Here is a 20,330-nt window from a genome sequence, read left to right as displayed (position 1 = left end):
ATAAATACAACATTTAATGGCCTTATAGAGCACTGAAGTTATGTCAACATGAAGTTGGTGTTTAATGGATACAGTAGCACTTTTGAGGTTGATACCAAAAAATACTAAAAAAAGCTTAATCATGTCCTCGAATGTAACCTAGAATAGTAATGGGCGTCACCTTGTTTTACCATAATTGTTCATGTTCTTGTAAAGATAAAGCCTCAGAAGAATGAAATGAGACAGACAGTGGTGGATAACATGGGTAGGGGGAACGAAGCAGATAACATTCTGATTGTTCTGACTAATTACCGAGGACGAAGTGGGTAAACGAAGATGAGGACGGAAGTACATTTGATGGCTAATCAGAAAACCCTGTGATTTCCAGCTAGTGATAATTTCTCTCTATAATTTCTCCAAATGTTGTGTTTCAACCAAACATCATGGTGGTGGAAGAAAAAAAAAAACAGTATTACAGAAGAGCTGCTTTACATCTGTGGCTGTTAGTGGGAGCTGAGTGGCATCCACCCTCCCAGCTCCTACCAGCCAGGTCAGTAAATCATTGCGTCTCTCCTCTTGCCTTTCCAGCCTTCTGCTGAGGTCAGCTAAGAGCGGTCCAGACGTAAAAGGGGGAGGCATCCATCACTTTTTTTTTCTTTTATATGCCCAAATCTTCTGCCTCTTAATGTGGCCCCAGACGGCACAAAAGACAATCCAATCAGCCAGCTGAGATCCGATCCTGCCACATTCGTGGGTTTTCGGTGTTTGCGGACTGGAAAGTGCAGTGAGTTGCAGAAAGGCACTTTTAGGGGAACAAAGATGCATACAGCGCCTGAATCGATCCATCTGAGAAAGATGCACGTACGTATGACTGCGTTTAACACAACCTTGAGGAGAGGAAACTAATTCCTCTGTTGGCAATTCTTTGAGGAGACAACGTAAACACAAAACTGATGATCTTTCTCGTGGTGTAGAACATCCTTCACTCCCGACTGGAACCGGGGCGAGATAAATTAGGAGCAGTTTTCCCAGAATAGCCTACCGAGACTAATAAGACATTCTCAGAGAACAGAAGTCCATTTCATTGCGCCCATGCTCATTCTGTCAGATTCATATTGTCAAAACACAGAAGGGAAGTGTCAGAGTAAACAGATAATGCTGTCTATATGCAATGGCGGATAAGCTGACATTACACCCCTTATCTGAAAGGAAACTATTAACCTTGATTTGGGAAGCAGAGATAATCTATCATACCACATTTTATAATCCCTCAGATTCTCAGCCAGTCGATGGATTCTTATACTTTTATTTGGTTGCCCAGCCGCTGCTGGGTGAACAGGTTAAAGCTGGAGCTGCAAAAAGTCCAGCAGAGGACGAAATGATGACATCACAATTTAGTTGGCAATGTTTTTTGAGGGCGTCTCTCCCTCGGCTTTGTATGTTTTCTCATAACCGAAGAATTGACTTATTGACTCATTGAAACTGTTTTTCTTTTCATGAATGTAGGTGTACTCATTAAGTTCATAAACGCACAAGAAGATGACAAATAGCCACTGATTGGACCTCACTATTAAGACGAATAACCGGACTGAACTGGGCGTAATGGGGACTTCACAAAAGATAAATGCTTCACATGGATACGAAAGTCCTTAGTTTTCACTAATAAAGAATCTATTTGAAGAGGACAAATTTGTAAATCAGAGACTTTAAAAAAATACTTTGCTCTTTACTACATTTTTATGAAATCAGCTCTAATTAAAAGGGTTAAGTCAAGATCGTTGACCTAGAGCAGCAAGTACATTGCATTTAAATTTAACATTTAGTACAAAAACAGCCTGAGAAGTGACTTATCTGTAGAATATGCATCAACCTTGGTTATTATAACAACAGGAGGAGTTCAGTGGGAATTCACAACAGAAGTCTACCATGGACATACAAATTGTCAGAAGATATATTGCTTCCTTTTGCAGCACACAGCTACATAATCTTTGCCAACATAATACTGACTAAAAAGGGAACCAAGCACCGAGTATTGCTTTTAACATTAGTTCTACTCGCGTTGCAATGATGACAACACTATTATTAAATAACACAGATTATGTAATGAGTCAGGGAAACATCCCTAAAAGTGAATTATGCAATGTTATTGTAGCGCTTTGCTCTTTTGCTTTTGAACATACATGCAACATTGTCTTTGGGGGCGCCTGGTAAAAAATAAAACAAAATGGAAAAAGCACCGAATTAACCTGTAATTGTAGTAGAGTTACTTGACTATAGAGAATTTTTAAATAAAATACTTAATTTGAGTGCATTTATCGAGGGGAGAAAAAGTGAAATTAAGATGTATGCATATATATCCTGGTATTTCAGAGTCACTGAAGGAGAAACAAACACACAACATCATCGCTCCTTCACCAAGCCTAACAGAGGACTTGAATAAAAGACATACTAGACTAACCCTGTGTGTATTTGCATAAAATGAAGACTACTGCAGAGAAAGATTATACATGAAGTCTTTGCACATCCTTAACTTGAATAAAACACATTTTCAGAAACACATAACAGAAAGGAAAGGGATTTTGATTGAAATAATCATTTTACTGGTAGCTAGTACTCATGAATATCTGCAGAGTCAAATATCAATAACAAGAAATTGATTATATGGCAGATATTGGTAAATTAAAAATGTAAGTCATATTTTTAAGTTTTCATAAGTTGAAATAATCACAGAAATTTGAATAAAAAGCCACACCCACTGCAAAAACACAAAACAAAACCAAAATATAAAGACATGCAGAGAGGCAAAGTGAAAGTCAACATCTTAATGTAAATATGTCAAACCTTGATTTTCTTTCGTTTGAAGCTTAAACAACCCTCACCTACTGAAACATTCATCAAAAATAAATACCACATCCTTATATGTACATATTACACACACTTGTTGACATGCAGGATTCATTTTCTGTGAGCAAGCAACAGTGTGAATTTTAAAAACTTAAAAAAGGTTGTCCAACATCAGCCTTTATTGCTTCTTTCTCTGAATTACTATGTAGTCATTAGCTCCCGCTCCTAGAGAAATGGAGTCGAGGGCTCTTTTCACTCCATCTTGACCAAATAGGAACAGCTCCAAATAACCACAGCAGCAAAACTTCTTAGATTGTCCTTTTATCTTTGAAATGTCACATTTATTCACACTTAAACAAGGCTTGCCTGCATGCACTTGTTTGGATTGCACTGCAAGGTCGTATTAAGATTCAAATCATGCCTGCCTCCCATCTTGATAAATGGAAAGAGTCTGCAAAAAACTTCCCTAAATGGCCCTCTGGCATGGCTGGGGAATAAATTGAGCTAATCAAGGGTGGCCTCACAATCACTGCATCCACAAAGTAATCAAAGAGTTGAAAAGGAAGCGCACTCCGCATGCAGATCTAGGAGTGTGTGCATGTGTGGATGCGCTTCAAATTTGGCCTCAAGATATCGTCTTGTCTGGGCACTAAAAGCCAATTTGGAGTGTTGCAGCCATAATTGTACATGCGCGTTGTCACGGCACAAGTAAAAGCTTTTCTGCCACAGCCACATGGAAACTGAAAGTGCACAATTAAGCAGCCACATTGAGGACCACCTCATTGATGTGACAGGCAGACCAGAGCAACCCCAGAGAAACTTACATCAGATTAGTTGTATTGTAAACACATAAAACGAGCTCACCGGACAAAAACAAATGACTCAGAGGGGATGACTTTGCCAACTATAAGTTAACTCAACCATTCCCATTTACTTCCCGTTTATGTTTTTGTCTGTTCAAAATGAAACAAGGACAAACAAACTATCCCTGTGGGCTAGATGACTGGGGTATAAATCCTGGAATATGGGCAGAGTAAAACACCTGGTTTCCTTGCTAATGGGTATGCTTGCACTCCCTTCCAAAAGAGTTTCCTGCTGCCAATTTAGTCGCTGGTGAGGATATTCTCAGAGGTGGCAATCGTGGGAAGCAAACAGTGAATGTGTGTGTGTGTGTGTGTGTTACTTTGACCGATTCCCCCTGCGGAGCTGAGGCGTGATGGATAACCACTCAGCCAAGCCGCTGCTCTTTTCTACGAGCCCGGGTTATCTCCCAGTGGTGTGGCTTCATGAAACTATGCTGGAATGGCAAATTCCAAACAAATTCAACTTGGTCTCAAAGGTCCTCGAGGTTTGAAAGCAAAGCAGAGGCTCCTTTATCTGCAGTCAAACACTAAAACACTTTATAACACCTATTCTCATAGAGATCCCTGCCATTTTGCCCATTTTATCAAAAGACAGACTACTTGCCATAAAACACATAAGAACTGCAACTACCTGCTTACACGCTCCAAAACATCTATTTTCATTTTCTTGAATAAATAGTGCCATAGAAATACAACATTAATTCAACCTTTGCTTAACCAGAGAGTCCAGGTTAGATCTGGGGTTTACGTCGACTTCTTTTACACCCAGATCTTTTAACTTCTTCCTTCAGGATATAAAGCATTTCATAAAAGATAGTTATCAAGTTCTTCATGATGAAGGAGCTCAGTGTGGATAACATGAGAACAGTTCGACTTTATTGCCAAACATGTACATTTTTAATCAGTTTCCCTTTTCCAGTTTTCTTTGAAGTCTAAATAGTCAATTCCAATTTTAACCAATCCAAACATTTTTTAAGAGCAATAAAAAAACAGATGAAACCTGATGTGTCCTCTTTGATTAGTAAGTGAGAAAGATGTATGTATACTTCATCTTTTATATAAAAAACAAGATAAAACATAAAAGATAAAACAGCATACATATCTCATAGAGCCTAAAACTAGGCAACAGTCAGTATGAATAAATTAGTCTTCAGCTGTTTCTTAAAAGAATCAACAGAGTCAAACAAGAGCAAAGATGGAGGAACATGTTCCACAACCCGGGGGCCACAGCGCTAAAGGATTCATTCCTTCTGGCCTTAAAAAGTGTTCAGGATGGAGGAAAGAGTTTTGAATCCAGCAGAAAATAAAGAAATTACAAGCATACCCTGATAAACGCATACAAGCACAAGTCTTAGTAGCATTTTTGATATCTCTGAGTTAGAGCAAGTTGCTTTAGTAACGTTAACCTTTATTAGATGTGGACCCATCGATACGCTGCCCTGATTTCCTTCAGTTTTGTTGATCAGTAATCGGCCAACGTTTACATTTCTATCCCCGCAAAGGTTTGAAAATCAGCCGCTGTCCCTGTTTGTTGGACATTGACTAAATATGCAAGTCACCTTCCCTGCACTCGACAAAAACAACCAGTGCCACTAAAATGGACAGGCAGTCCTCCGTGGTCACACGATGCAAATATGACATTGAAGCACAGAACGGGAAAGGCACAAAACTACTTCATCATACACTCTGAAATAAAAGGACAAATGCAAATCTCTAATTTAACACCAACAGCTTGATTCACCCACAAATGCTTCCCACTTTGAGTTTTCCTCCTGAACAAAGACAAATGTTTAACAGCTCTGCCTTAACTGTTCTTTTTCAAATACGGTCAGCATCTCAGCAGGGGGCACCTTGTGTCTTACAGTTCTACGTTACCAAAGGGCCCTGATGGATCAAGGCCAGCAGACATCATGTGAAACACAAGGGCACAAGTCTCTGCAGGTAGCTGAGAAATAAAACAAGCCTTTTTCTCTGTCCTAAGCTACCCAGAGGCCTAAGTGCTCGGTAAGCCTTGCTGAAACAGATGCTGGTGAGCAGCAAGTTGGTGTAATGACTTGATGATGGGAACGTTACAGAGGGGACAGAGAGAGGCTTTTTTTCCCCTCCAACAGGCAATGGACCATAATCCCTCCGTTTGTTGCAACAAGAGGGTAAATCAAGACTGTGTCGAAGCTGAAACAAGTCTGTAACCTCCCCTCCTTTTCCAAGAAGTGCTCCAGCAAGAGGCACGCTGAAAGGAGTTAAGCGAACCGAGGGAAATACACTTCCATTCGGAAAGGAATTACATGGATATCCCCGTGGATATCCACTGTTCAGAGAGCAACAACATCTACGCTGGGATTAAACGCAATGTTCCTTCACAAATCTCCTTTGAGCGTCGAGGTACTTATGGACATGTTCTCTTCCTCAATCTTTTTTGTAACTTTACAGTGTGAACATTTGGGATGCAGGTGTTCGGCGCATGCTGCGTTTCCCAACCTCGGAGCAATCGCTGATGGAAAGCGGCAGACCTCAGGAAATACAATTTCCTGCTTCCAGGAAATGAATGTGGCGTGTGATTTCTTTGATTAACAAGGAATAAACAAGGCGCTGATTGACAACGCGCACACATTGAAGCAAACACGCCCCCTACAATTCACTGACCACACTTGATTGTTTGCGGTCCTCGCTTCTGGCCCCTTCTCTCCCGTGACACTCGGTGTGTCTTATCTCTCGACCCATGCCTCCCTCGCTCACACACCGCTGCCTCCCCTGTTAAGAGGAGGAACTGCTCTGTCTGAACAGGCCCTTCCTCTGTGCAGGGCTGATAGGGGCTCAATCTGACGGCTGATGCTCAGGAAGAGGCTTATTAAAGGGGGGCCGAAGAGTAAGAGGCCTGGCCTTATCACGGCGAGTAATGCATCTCAACTCTTGGGGCTAATTGGCCGGGGGACCAGTGGCCAGCTGCTGGGCAGAGATTGGGTCATCTGATGGCTCCCTTCTTCCAAAATTGCTGGGTCTACTTTTACGCTTTTGCACTTCTGCTCTCGTTTAATGAACACAACCGTGTGGTACTCTAAGTTCTCTCAAACCCAGACGGCAGGCACTCTGGCAGTCCACCCCACATACAGTGATTTGATTTATGAAAGCCTGATTGCAAAGGTTGTGTGTGTGGGAAGAGGGCTGGCAGTCCCAGAGCTGCAGCTCTAGGTAAAAGGATTAATTCGGCTTAAAAAGTGGGTCTGCTGAATCACTCACAGGATCTGAGATACAAAATGCCTTGTTTACATGAAAACATTTTCCCATGACACCACTCTTGATATTTACTCAAAATGTGCAGAGAAAATGTTAAAACTTCAGGGTTGGTTTTAGGCAAGAACAAAGGCAGGAAATTTATAAATTTTCTTTTTAGCTTTTGCTATGCTTAGCCTTATCTTATGCAAGTCAGGCAGGATCTGGAAAAAAAAAAAGAACAGAAAAACTACTTCACAGTCTTCTCTGAAAGTTTTCAAATCCTTTTGTTATCTCTTTGCAGACAAATCTATACATTTACAAACAGCTCATGCATGAGGGACTATATTAAATATAGCCAATATGTATATTACATATGCAAAAATAAGCAAACTCTTCAGACTCTCTATGGGCAGTTGACTGGAGTCCCACTTGTGCTTATGATTCAGTGGCAATAATTCAGGCAGCACATACTGTCCTATATACGATATCATGAAAGAGAAAAACAAGCCACAAGGCTGAGAAAACTGCAAGAAACTGCAAGAACTGTGTCAGCACATAGAACCGGGGAAGGATGAAAGAACATTTTCACCGCAGATGTCTAAATCCTCAGACCCCTCCGTTATTGGAAAAAGTTTGGAGACTTTGCAGAGTTGGAAAACAAGCCAAACTGTAATTAGCACTAAAGAGGCTGCAGCTAACAGTAAGGTCAGTAGTGACATTGGGCACTTTGAATGGGATGCAAAGTGGTTCCCTATAGATAAATGGTAAAAGGACAGAACTTACAGTGCAGTTTAAATTATTGAATGTCGGTGATTTGTTTCTCATTTGTTCTTGAATGTATTCAACTTGGGACATTTAGCCTAAGTGATTTTTTTAAGCAGATCTGGTAGTAATCAGACCTGGGTGTGGCTAATACTTTCAGAAAAGTATTTGTAATCAAACTTAATTCATTATGTAACAAGTGGAGTGATTATTGTTTAAGGCTGGTTTGGAGATTTTCTTTCTTTTAATAAATGAAATGATCAGTAAAAAAACATGTTTTTGCATCCTCGGGACATCTTCGTATGATATTAACACTTGGCTTATGATCTGAGAAACTAAACAGAACAAATCAGCGAAGGTGATTCACAACATTATGTGGAGCTTTTCCAGTCTTACCTGCCATTCAAAGCATTTTTACATTACATTAAGTTGATTTAACTGAGCCTGACTAAAGTATCAATTTGATTTGAAGCCCGTAGAATGAATATCAATTAATAATGTGTCAAAAATCTTCGAGAGAAGGTTAAATTTTGCTGTTTAAATTATATGATTTGACTAATGGTGTTAAATCATATAGGGTAGTTTGATCCCTGTTCCTTTATCTTCATAAATTTCACAGAAAAAAAAAATGAAACGAAGGTACCTCAATTCTTGAAATATCTCCAATCCTTTGTACTTTGTCTTACAATTTGACAGCTCATGTATAATTATGTCTAAAAAAGAAGCGTATTAGACATGAAATGAAATGGCTCAAACCTCAAATGAGGCAAAAAGCTCTGTTTAACATGCTACCAGAACAAGACGTCTGCTGGCTGGATCCAAGTCCCTTGTCACCACCCAGCCACCTTTCAAACTGCTTGCATTAGCATAAAATTTATGTCAGACAGCATGCAGGATTCAGCAGAAGTGTGACAGAAGAAAAAGAAGGCTTTTCACTCCCCTCCCCTGAACAAAAGTGAAAGGGAAGGCTGCAAAGCCAGCGCAGACTCTCAGGGAGGGGTTGGCGTATATGTGAGGCGGCGTGGAATTACCCCGCGTAGATCTGCACCACAAGCAGAACAGATGTGAAGTCCCTTAAAAGCGCCAAGTTCAATACCATTTCAATATTCGCTCCTCAGCAAATCTAAAACCTGTGACATTAAAATAAAGCTGCTTTCGCAGGATTCGCACTTTAGCGTGCCTGATAAGATCAGCAGGGCAGGGGAACACTTGAATACTGACAAAGAACCGATTGTCGGAGCAGTATAGATCCGCCTGATACTCACACTCCACACACAGGGAACTTTGAGCTTTAAAGTCCCTGTCAATATTTTTTATCAGAGAATAAATAGCTATAATTTTCTGTTAGGAAGGTTCTGAATAAAACGGGTAGCTGTTTCATGAATTTATGACCTGATTTTCTCAGGAGCCTTGGCATTCAAATGACAGTTTTCCAGATATGAGTCATAAATTGAGTTTACCAAGGATAGGTTCACTTCACCTCTTAGTGTGTGAGGACTTGTGTCGCATGCAATCACTGGCCAATTTATTAAGCACACTCTGGTCAAATCAGCCAACCACCTGGCAGCAACTCGATGCATTTGCTTAAATTCAAACCAGATGTCAGAGTGGTGAACAAAGGGGAATTTCACTGACTGAATGTTGGCATGAGAATGGCTGGGTTGATTAGATCAGTAGATGGTGAAGAAGGTCAATAATGTAGCTCTGCTGACGTTGAACTACCAATCATACATACATAATCCTACAACTTTTTGAGGTGTTGCAGAAGTAAAAGCTTGCTGAATCTGTCACTAGGAAATACAGAAAAGGAAACAGAGAGATATCTGTCAAAATCTTCTGATTTAACGAGTACACCAAGGCAATTACTCCCCAATAAAGCTGAAACAGATGGTGAATAAAATAATCTGAGACATGGAGGTTTATGTGTCTATTCTCTGTGCTCTTGAGGAGCCTCATTTTCCAGTGAAATCTTCATCTTCTTCATCTTCCACTCTGCTTCAGTATCGTCTGCAGAACGTCTTATATGCAGAGGATAATTGAGTCAACAAAAAGCAGTTCAGCTATTTGTTTCTCACACATACACACAGGTTGGTAAATGATTAAAACAGCTAAAACTGCTAAGATGTAACTTTATCTTATCCTGCTAGAGAACTGCATCAATTTCTCCAAGGAAGCTCTAAAAGCTTAACAGAGATCCAGAGAAAATAATATATATAACTTCCCTTGAGTTTCAGCAACAGTAAAAAAAAAAGGGGAAAAAAAAATCATTGCCAACTCAGGTGAAAGGCTTCTGCTGAACTGGATGTTCTTGTCTTCAAAATGTTGTATTTCCCATGATTTGTGTGAAGAGAAGAGAGAAAATGCTCTCCTGGGAGCTGACAGGAGAGCAGATATGGAGTGACAAATTCACTGTTTCAAAGGCTTTTATGGTTTATAGACATAAAACAGACCTATAAACAATACAGAAACAATGATTTATCATTTGCTACCGTGCACTGATGGTAGGAGTCTCGTTTTGAGACTTGCAGACCAACTTAGGATATAACCATGCAACAGCTGATTTTCTTTTACTTATGACGTAAGCTCTGGTTTGCGCAATTTTGGTTAAAGCCACATTATTCCGCCCGACTTATTAGAACCACTTGTGTTAACATTGTACAGTAAAAACACATTAACTGTGTATTTTCACATAAAACCAAAACAATACTTGCTATTTTTAAATCTGTAATTGTTTGGGCACTCTATTAATTATTCTGTCTGAATAAGTTGAGGTGAAGTTGAATCTTCAACTTCACGTCGAATAAACTACTACAGTAAACTACAGTAGACTAAACAATAAACTACTTTAGTAGTTTATTGTTTAGTCTAAAACCATCAAACTGGTTTTAGAGGAGGCAGGCCAACTTAGTTTCTCAAATAGTCTTCCCCAAACACCAGAACTCAACTCCACAAAAATAAAAATATTACCATTTAAAATTAGGCAGACATAAAAAAAAGAATATTTCTCTATGAGGACAGATGTTACTAATCCCACTATCTCTAGGCTTCTTAAATCTTCCTGAACAGAGCCGGCTTCTGGTATCTTGCTGCCGCTGACATAAATATTCTTACCATTTCATGTCAAATAAAATAAAGTGGAGCCTCAAACAAAGTGACATATCGGAGCCTGACACTTGATGACTACCTTGCACTGTGTGCTGGCCTCAGTCTACTGACCCACCAGAGCATAAAATGATAGTTCAGGCAGCTGAGAGCGGAGGGCGGGCTCCGGTCAAATGAGGGTGCTTGGTGTACCAAAAGAGAACGGCGGAGTCACAACAAGAGTTACAGCTGCACAGACACTAAAAGAGGCAGACAATAAGAATTAGAGGTACATGGGAGCTGAACAAGGGAGAGACAGAGAGAGATGCTTTGTTCTGTGTAAATTACTGGGACTGAAGCATGATGCCAGGCTTGCCAAACAGCTGCTTGGTATGCAGTGCGTAGAGCCTTCTCTATCACTGCTGACATACTGGGCAGAGGAATTATGATGAGAGATGATTGTATCATGACTGTAATTGTAAATGTAAATCCTGCGGCGTGGCCACCCTCTTTTTGTGCATAGCGATGAGTTCCCCAAACAAAATTTACATTCCACTTCATATCATGCGGCGACTGCATTACTTTGACAAACAATAACCATTGACAAATGAATAACATAAAAGGAGATGATTAACTCCAGAAAAGCAATCTGGGCAGATAATTTACGCTCGGCTCCTGCGCTGCAGCTTTCCCGGGCGGGCCTTGTTTCCTTCTGTGTATGTAAAACCAAGGCGGCAGAAATTAATACTGTGCATAGTTAGCGTGCATGGACACATAGATATGCACTTGATTTTGCCATTAAATATCCCAGAGCCCACTTTAAACATGTCCTGTTAAATAATTTTTCATCCTTATCTTTCAGCACAACTATTCTCGACTGCCAGACGTGATAAAATAGCTCCTAAAAACACCCTTCATCAAAACATATAAAATAACCAACAATTAAAGTATTCTAATCACTTCTCTATGGCTATTAACCAGATACAGACTGAATGGGAGGTATGGTTCAATCCCTTCAAGATGGGAGGAATTTATCTTATGCAGGCAGGCAAGAGGACTCAGTGTTGCATTGATACAAGTTTAATTAGCATACACAAATAGGGTTCCTCATATTTCATCAAACAAAGAGGTAAATGAGCTAACAAAGTTTGTTTTAATTAGTCCAATTAAGGAAGCTAATTGATACTTTTCTCTTTAAATTGCTCTTCCTGTCCGTTGAACACTGAACACGCTGCAATACTTGGGTAGAGCATCTGTCAACAAGGCTTTGGAGATCCATTTCACTTAAGAGTGTATAGACTGGGCTGATTAACTTTCAGTGAAGCCGTTTCCATTCAGAAAAGATAAGCTGCTAAGTTAGAGCTAGCTGCCTGTTTATACTTCTGATGGCCTCTAATGTTTTTTTTTCAATCTCTCTATTTCTCTAACCTGTAGGGAAATACATCTTTAATTGCTACTGGTAGTTGAGCTTGGTCACCTAGGACACTCAAAAGCCAGTCCTACTAGTTTTCCTAACATGGAACCAGAACATGTTAAGGCAGGTTTGATGTTATTCCTAAATCTTGATTGTTTAACTTTAGGCTGTAGATCTTCAGCAAAACAGATTTTCTACTAAGTTTATGTTACACCATGAAGGATCGGATCACTATGCTCATTAATTTCTGTTTGGCACAAATTTTTTTTCTAATGTTTCCCTTCCAGGTCCACACTGAGAGACATTGAACTTTTTATTTTTTAAATGTCCACCCATAACCTCGATGAATAAATTTACTGACAACTCTAGTTAGCCCAAAGTCCAATTACACGGAAGGGGGGTGTGGAGTATATGAGTCCGATTACGGACCCATCTTCCCAGAAATAAGGACTCTGTCACAGAGGAGCTGCTGGCCTTGCAGAGCCAGCCAAGCCTGGCCAGGAACCAGAGAGGTATTCTCTCTTCTGTCACTTCTCATTGTTGTGAAGCGGGCGCGCCGCATGAGAGCGGAGTAACCTGCCAACAGGCAGCCGAGACAAAAAACATACTCTGCTATTTACATTCATCAAATACGAGAAAGCGCGGGCAGGAAAACCTGCCCAAAGACAAAAAAAAAAAGAAGCACCTTTTAACGAGCGACACGCATGACTTCACAGCATGCGTTTCTGAACAACGAGCCGCCTATTTTTCTACATTAATCACTGGATTCTTGAGGCATTCTGTCACGCAATCCGCCATCAAGCGAACGTGAACATTAATAATGCAGATTCAATCATGGTGGTTAGTCTTATCTGCTTATGGAAAATGAAGCCCAAAGCATGCTGCTGCAAGAATGCTAAAAAGCAATTATTGCTTTCAGCTTTGGTGAGCCCCAAATTAATGAGGGAGCGTCAGGAAGAGAGGAGTTTTAGAAAAGTACCTAGGTAATGATTTGTAAGGGGGAACTACTGTGAATAGCTTAAAAAGCTAAACACTCAAGGTATCCATGAAAGAATCAGAATATTTTTTATTATTTTCCTTCAACTGCCCAACCAGGCACATCTTCCATTTGAAGACCTGCTGAATAAAGCATTTGAGTAACTGTATGGAGGGAAATGCTGAACATTATAAAAGCAAAGTTTGCATATCCCGCCGCTGCACTTTTCCTCCTTTGAATGACAAGATAACATTTGCTCAAATGAGGATTCCTCATACTGGGACCACTGGGGGCCAGATGAGTTTGACTTTGAAGTGGGGGCATCAAGTCAGGGCTAAAGCCTTCTGAGAGTCCCCGGGCCTTACAGCTTATGCAGCGCACTCACACACAAATCCATACACACATATCTGTGCAAAAGTGAGTTTTTATGTGGGAGGGATGTGCACCGAAAGGTCAAGAATCGGCCCACATCCTCCCTCAGCCGGAAAGCTGGGTACAATTTGTAGGTGGGAAATTGCATAAATACAGTAAACTGCTTGACAGACTGCATGCCATAGTCTTAGATGTGTTTGTAGTGCCTTGCAAAAGTATAAATACTCCTTGAACTTTTTTTTAAAAACTTTTGTCATACAAATTGTACCGTGAACACTACATCCCCACAGTGAAACATGGTGATGGAAGTGTTATGCTGTGAAGAGGCTTTTCATCTGCAGGGAAAGCAGCACTTATCAGAGTTAATAGGAGGCTAAATCAACCTGTTCTCCAGCCAGGGGAAGGTTCACAATCCAGCAGGACAAAAGCCCTAAATGTACAACCATAGTGGTTTAGATCAAATATTAGAATGGCCAAATAGATGGTTGCCTTGTGAAGAATTGGCCAAGACTTCAGTCACTAGGTGTCCAAAGCCAGTCGACATATCCCAAAAGACTTGCAGATGTAAAAGGTTGTTTTATATGGTATTGATTTAGGAGGCTTGAATCCAAATTCACACAAGAGTTTTCAGACTTTTGCGATGTCCATTAAGTGCAATACATCAGTTTTTAGGATGGAAAAAAACTTGTACTGTATAAACAGGCAGAAAATAAAGTTTTCTTGCATAATCAAGAAATATTAAAGACACTGAAAATACTTTTAAACTTACTTCTCCTGCTTATTTGATAAATCTATTTGTTTTCTACGTTCTGTTCAGCCATTTTTTTCTGGTTGAATGGCTCTGTTCTGGGAGCTCTCTGCCCTTCAGTTCATACCTGCGAAGCCTGAGGCAAGGAGAACTGCACCAAAGACCCCCCGAGGTCCAGCACAAAGCAAGCAACTGTGACAACAGATGTGACATTGATTCAGTCAGAAAGCTGGAAAAGGAGGAGCTGGGGGTGAAGGTGGGTTGCCAAGTGGTTTGCAGAGAAAGCAGCAGGGGTACGCAGTCCAAAGAAGCTTAAATACAGCACCCTGTGCTATAGTTTCCAATCCTCCACTTCCTCTGTAAAGACAACCGTCACACATACTATTAGAGGTGACCCACTACTGAGATTATCTAATGTGAGCTCAAAGTCTGTGCGATGACTAGCATTTGGTGATGGAAGCGGCTGAATGCTGGACAAAGCTGACAAGCAGGGTAAAGGACCCAGTCGAACCAGTTGACGTGGTTAAGGGACTTTCTTTTTTTTTTTTTTTCACACACACTTCAGAGACACTGAGCCAAAACCTGTGAAACCTCATATCGTCTTGGCATGTAGGTGTGGTTTACAACTGTATAAAAAACACAGCAATTATGGCAGGTAAACACGCATTTCTCAGTTGCAAATTTCACATCCAGGAATGATTACTGTCTCCACAATACAATATTAAACTACTAAATGCATATTTATTTGAGCTTTTTATGTCTACACTACAAAGCCTCAGCTGTCATTTCATCTGGGAGTTGAAGCAGGACACAAGCTCACTTCCAGCTGTTTGCCGCTCCTCTTAATCAAGTTTTATTCATGTGGATTCCTCAGATAATCACTAATGTTTGTTTATATTTGGCCTTACCACCCGTTTCCACAATCAAGTAGAATTAATCAATTCAGCATAAGGGGAAAAAAAAAAACAATTACCATCCCACAGGGTGATGCCATGTGGCAATTGTTTGATGTAATTTCATATAAAAGAGGAATAAAGACAGCTAAGGCACAGGCAGGTCAGATAAAATACCAAAGCCCCTGAAATGACAAACTTCCAGCTGACACTGCAAGGTGAGCCGGATAAACTAAAACAGCATTTAAGCCGCCTTCTGTTTTGTATAATTGAGGCTGACACAACATTCTTTGAATTCTGCTTATTTCTACAGAGAGAACAAGTCCTGTTACAGTGGTGGCCTTAGGCTGCCAACATCAAAAAAAGAAAAAAAAAAGTGACAGAAGAACTCCGGCTGTTGAGACCGCAGAGAATATTTGGCACCGCGAAGCATCATTAAGTGAAACCTTGATCAGCTCTATGTGCTGCTGAAACACAGCCACCGACAAGATGTTACGTAAGGAAATGATGGAGCAGCAGTTTGCTCCGAAGAGTCCATTATTTTTACAGTCAGAACAGTGCAGTCCACCACCACTTACCAAAGCAAGAAATAAAAAGTCCCTTTCTGACCATTTCTTATCAGCTTAACTCACAGTGAGAAGCCGAAGTCTGGTCCTTCCAACATGTCTTCATCTATCCGACATGTAGCTGGTGTGAGACAGTTTCAAAGTAGCCTTATATTAATTTTTTCTATACTTCCACGTGAAAATTGATGAAAATGGGCAACTGCATAGAGAAACATAAATTGCCAATAGAAACCACAAAAAAAGATGCTACATGACAAAAGGTTATAGAATGTGGTCTGGTTACTTTAATACTAAAATCTATTGTCTATGCAATGTGGATGATATTCAAATTAATAAATGTCGTCATTTATAATTTGTGAAACGAGATATAGAAAACTTTAGACCATACATTTCCACAGTTTACATGTGCAAACACTGATTATTTCAGTTGAAAATGACTGCTGAGTTCCCATCTTTAAAGACAATTATTACAGCTGGTGAGGATCAGACCACTGGACTGAAACAGTCCAGGATAACGCTCTTGTGTTTTCCTTTAAGGAAGCTCTGTGTAACCAGCTGCAGTGCAGATTCATTCATTATCAATGCATCTGAGTTACATAACAAGGGCTTTGGCCAGATTTCCCTATCCTCCTGCAGCATTCATTACAAGCTCAGAAAGGGACTGCTTGAAAACTAGGCCACTTTGAAGTTCAACGCTTCTAAAGCACTAACAATCTAGTCAGACCACAGCTCAACAACAAGGTTTCCTCAAACAGCTCTGGTGGGCATCTAAGTGATTTTGCCTCTGTAGACTAAGACCAGGTTGTTAAATATATTTCTATGACTACAGAGTTTGTTTAGATTTCATTTTAAGCAGGTAATGTAAGTAAAGTCACAGAGTGCACAGAGGGACAGGTAAAATACAAGTCAAAATGTTCATTTCTTAAATGTATTAAGCCATGTAATTCATTACATTTGAAAATGTGAGTTAGGCTAAAGATCTACACTGTGATTTTGGGATTGCCAGCCACACTGATTGCTAATATAGGACACAGATTAAACTCTCTAATCATAAGGGTTCTTAGTTTAAATGTTAATACGCCATTCTCCCACATGAAGCATGCTCCTTATATGAATAATTAAAAAAACATTCACAGCAGCCAGGATGGAAAATTCTGTCTCAGTTTCCTTTTATATTATAGCACTTAAAGAGAAATTGGAATCTGCTCAGATTAATATCAACCGTATATCGGTAATAGGCCATATAACTCTGATAGGTGAGTCTCTATTTTCAACCACAAAGGAGCCAAACAAAAGTCAGGAATTCAATAATGTATTCAAAGAGTACCGAATGAAGATGTCAATTCTTTATTGTACAAAAAATAATGATTTGTTATCAAATTTAATTATTGGACTCATTAGAAAGTGCTACCAAGTCTTACAATATAGTCAGCAGCTATTGCCCAGAGTCCCTTAACTGCTGTGGTTGGGCCTTTCATTGGCAAACAGTGCAGAAGAATTGGCTTGTAAAGTCGGTTCCCAGGTGTGAAGGTGTACAACAATGAATGAGAAGCAGGATGTTTCTGAGGAAAGGACAGGCTGAATACAGAGCTACACGTCGGCCTCAAGAATCAATGACACACTCCTGGCCTTGCTATTCAGGGGATGTAAAAATACGACCCGGACTGAGGAAAACCTACTGAACAGAAACTGACATGCTGTTTCTCTTGGTAATACACGTGCCATTTTAAAACATCAAACCAGGAACAGCGGAAATGCTGTAATAATCATGCAGAATGGAAACTGAAAGTTTTCTCGTTACGGGATTGTGCCGTATGACTGGGAGATAACATATTGCAGGTGAAAGTAGATTTTTAGATTTGTGCTGTACTTCCATTTCAAAGTAATACTCTGGAGTATCACATACCTGACACAGTCATCCAACTTCCCTCATGAATCATAGGAGTTACTTCTTTTTGGCAATAATAGTACTGTAAAATGTGGGCTGCATTAAAGCAGCAAGTCATGAAAAGACCTTGATCCCCAGGATATAATAATATGACCAGGGTTAATCTGATATTTCTGACTTTGAGCTCGATGCAAAAGTCCTTCAGATTCTGTCAGTCTCTACCTGTGGCTATAGATAATTAAAAAATAGTTATCACAACCAGTCACAACAAAACAGACATCTTTATTTTTCTGCTTAGGTCTGAAAGAGACAAAAACCTAAACATTTAGGATTCAGTGTTATCATACAGTACATCCACACACCGCTGTTAAAATAAAATAATGTCAATTAAAAAATTAATTTAAATAAAAGAATGCTTCTTTGAAGACTGTATGAACATTTCTTCTTACTACATGCATGCTCAGTATGAGAGATCGCTCCAGAATTAAAGGCACCATGCAATCAATGGTGTACTGTCACGGCTCTTTCAAGAGGAGTGATTGCTGCAGGTTCAGTGACTTAATGCAATCGGCTAGGTTTGCTTTGGCAGAAAACCTTTTACTGCTGTATAACTAAACTGACTAGTAATAAACTGAATGGATTGCACTCTGTCAAAGAGATTTCTCTCGCAGTCATGAAAATATTAAGCCAATCAAAGATTCTTCTCGTCTGCTGTCGTTGGGCAGAGTTTCTCTGGTAGGGGGCTTTTCTGCTTCCTTCTTTGAATACTTCCAACTTTAAGCTAAATAAGAACATAAATTCCTATAAATGTTTTTATTAGCCATGTCCGAAGTATTCTGGAAGAACCACGACCGATTATCGTAGGAAATAGATCTGGGGCTGGTAGCAGACATTCAGAAACAATGAAAAGATGAACAAGAATGTCTAAAAGGCCTGGATAATGCTTGAGGATCATAGCATGTCCAGGTCTGCTCAAAAGAGAGCCACTGTAATTCCTCCCAAGAGGTTTAAAGGTTGTATGTTTGCTTTCATGCCAGCTACTCCTTTGCCACAAGATGTAACTAAATTCTACACAGCTTTAAACTCACATTTGCAGTATAAATGAAGGGGTACTACGTTTTTCTTTATCGTTTTTTATATTTTCACTCGCAGCCTTGACTGGTTTAACAGAGAACTAAACAGTTTTCTGTTTCTTATACGTGGGACGAGGAGGAGGGGCCACTTCGTGTTGGCTGACCTGTATGCTTAACGAGGCGGTAAATCTGGAATGATGTCCGTTTAACATAGTGATGTATGGCAGAAGCACTCTGAAAGGCAGAGGGATGAAAGAGCAAAGAAAAGTGAAAAGGCTTGACCTGCCGTAGGACAGCAGTGTGAAAATAGACACGAGGAAACTTTTCTCTCTTATAGAAATTCATGCAAAGCTCTTAAATCCTAACTATAGAGTGATTTACCCAAACGACTCAGGATTGACAGCCTGAAACCTTGACCTTACAAGGTGAATCGCACAAAATGTACAGTATGTCTCAAGGGATCCGGCTAACTCACAAAGTAACACAGATGACTGGATCAATCTAAATCAATACCCCCAATGAGGCCTCTTAAGGGCCTCTCATTTATTCAGAGCCTATGTTCATCTAAAGCGTGTACCATCATTCTCTATACTCCCACTTGATTAATGCTGCATTTATTCCCCCATAACTGTCTAAATCAGTTGCTATTGTGTCTTGTGACGCACGCACCTGCCTGACCACCTTGACTCATCAACCTTGGCTGTGTTTTAGCTAAAGTCATGAAGGCTGTAATGATGCTTAAAAGCCCATTAAGGTGATGGAGACCCGCCAGTACGAAGAAGCTGACATGTCAGGGTCAAGAAGCTGAGCCGAGCACACGGGCCAGGTCATAAAATGTGCTTCACTTTCGAGATTTTTCCTATGAAGAAAGAAGGATGTTGCACTTTTTAAGAAAAGATTCGGCTACGGTTGATTCCTCTTTTACTGAAGAAGCATAATCACACATTGAAGGAATTAGCATAGGTCAGCCTTTGACAGCACGTTTATCCAGTGCAGGAAACAATGGGGCAATAAATTGTTTGTACCAAAATCATAGAAACATCAAAAAAGATAACCACAGTATCTGGGAACTTATATTTAAAAATCCATTACTTTATATTTTCTAGGATATTTTGGCATCCGTTTTTCTACACTTTTCAAAATGGGAAAGGCGGAAGAACAAGGCAGAGAGTGATTGGTAACCTATATCTTACCAAAAGATGGGAAGAAATAAAAACAGTCTCTTAAGTTTACTGTTGGAGAACTGCAGCAAAGCGTAGTTTAGTGGAGTCGACAGGTTTCCATGACAACCATTAGACACAATTTTAGATGAATTGAAATTTTTTTTGTTTGCTTGTTTTGTAAAAAGTCTTAAAAGGATATGTGTTGTGAAATCAGTCTATTTAAATAAAATGAAATTAATTGATTTGAAAATAAGAAGTGGATTTATATTTGAGATTGCAGAAAATATTAACTATTTTGACTCCAACAGGTGAAGTTAAGTGGAACATTTTCCCCACTGAATACATTCTGCCAAACAAAACATTAGATTTTTCTAAACTATAACAATGTGCCTCTTCACTTTCTTAACCTTAGCAATACTTGAAAGCCTTGAAACTTATCCCAACACTTATACCTCTGCTGCAGTGTTTTGTGACCTCAGTTGGATAAAAAGCTTG

The 20,330-nt window shown here is 39.8% G+C and overlaps 1 protein-coding gene across 1 annotated transcript in view; it reads right to left on the bottom strand.

The window, feature by feature from the left end:
* Nucleotides 1-12,577: 12,577 nt before the first annotated feature.
* The window catches only part of LOC106905805 (interleukin-1 receptor accessory protein-like 1), a 67,074-nt gene continuing 59,321 nt past the window's right edge, over nt 12,578-20,330 (bottom strand). The window contains exon 6 of the mRNA XM_088008120.1: nt 12,578-12,732. Coding sequence (XP_087864246.1) covers nt 12,578-12,732 — 155 coding nt within the window. The remainder of the gene's footprint in view (nt 12,733-20,330) is intronic.

This window comes from Poecilia mexicana, unplaced genomic scaffold (assembly GCF_051168715.1).
Source record: "Poecilia mexicana isolate PSO_F unplaced genomic scaffold, ASM5116871v1 scaffold_2, whole genome shotgun sequence".
Classification (NCBI taxonomy): domain Eukaryota; kingdom Metazoa; phylum Chordata; class Actinopteri; order Cyprinodontiformes; family Poeciliidae; genus Poecilia; species Poecilia mexicana.
Note: the sequence above shows the minus strand (reverse complement) of the source record. Positions and strands in the feature narration are given on the sequence as shown.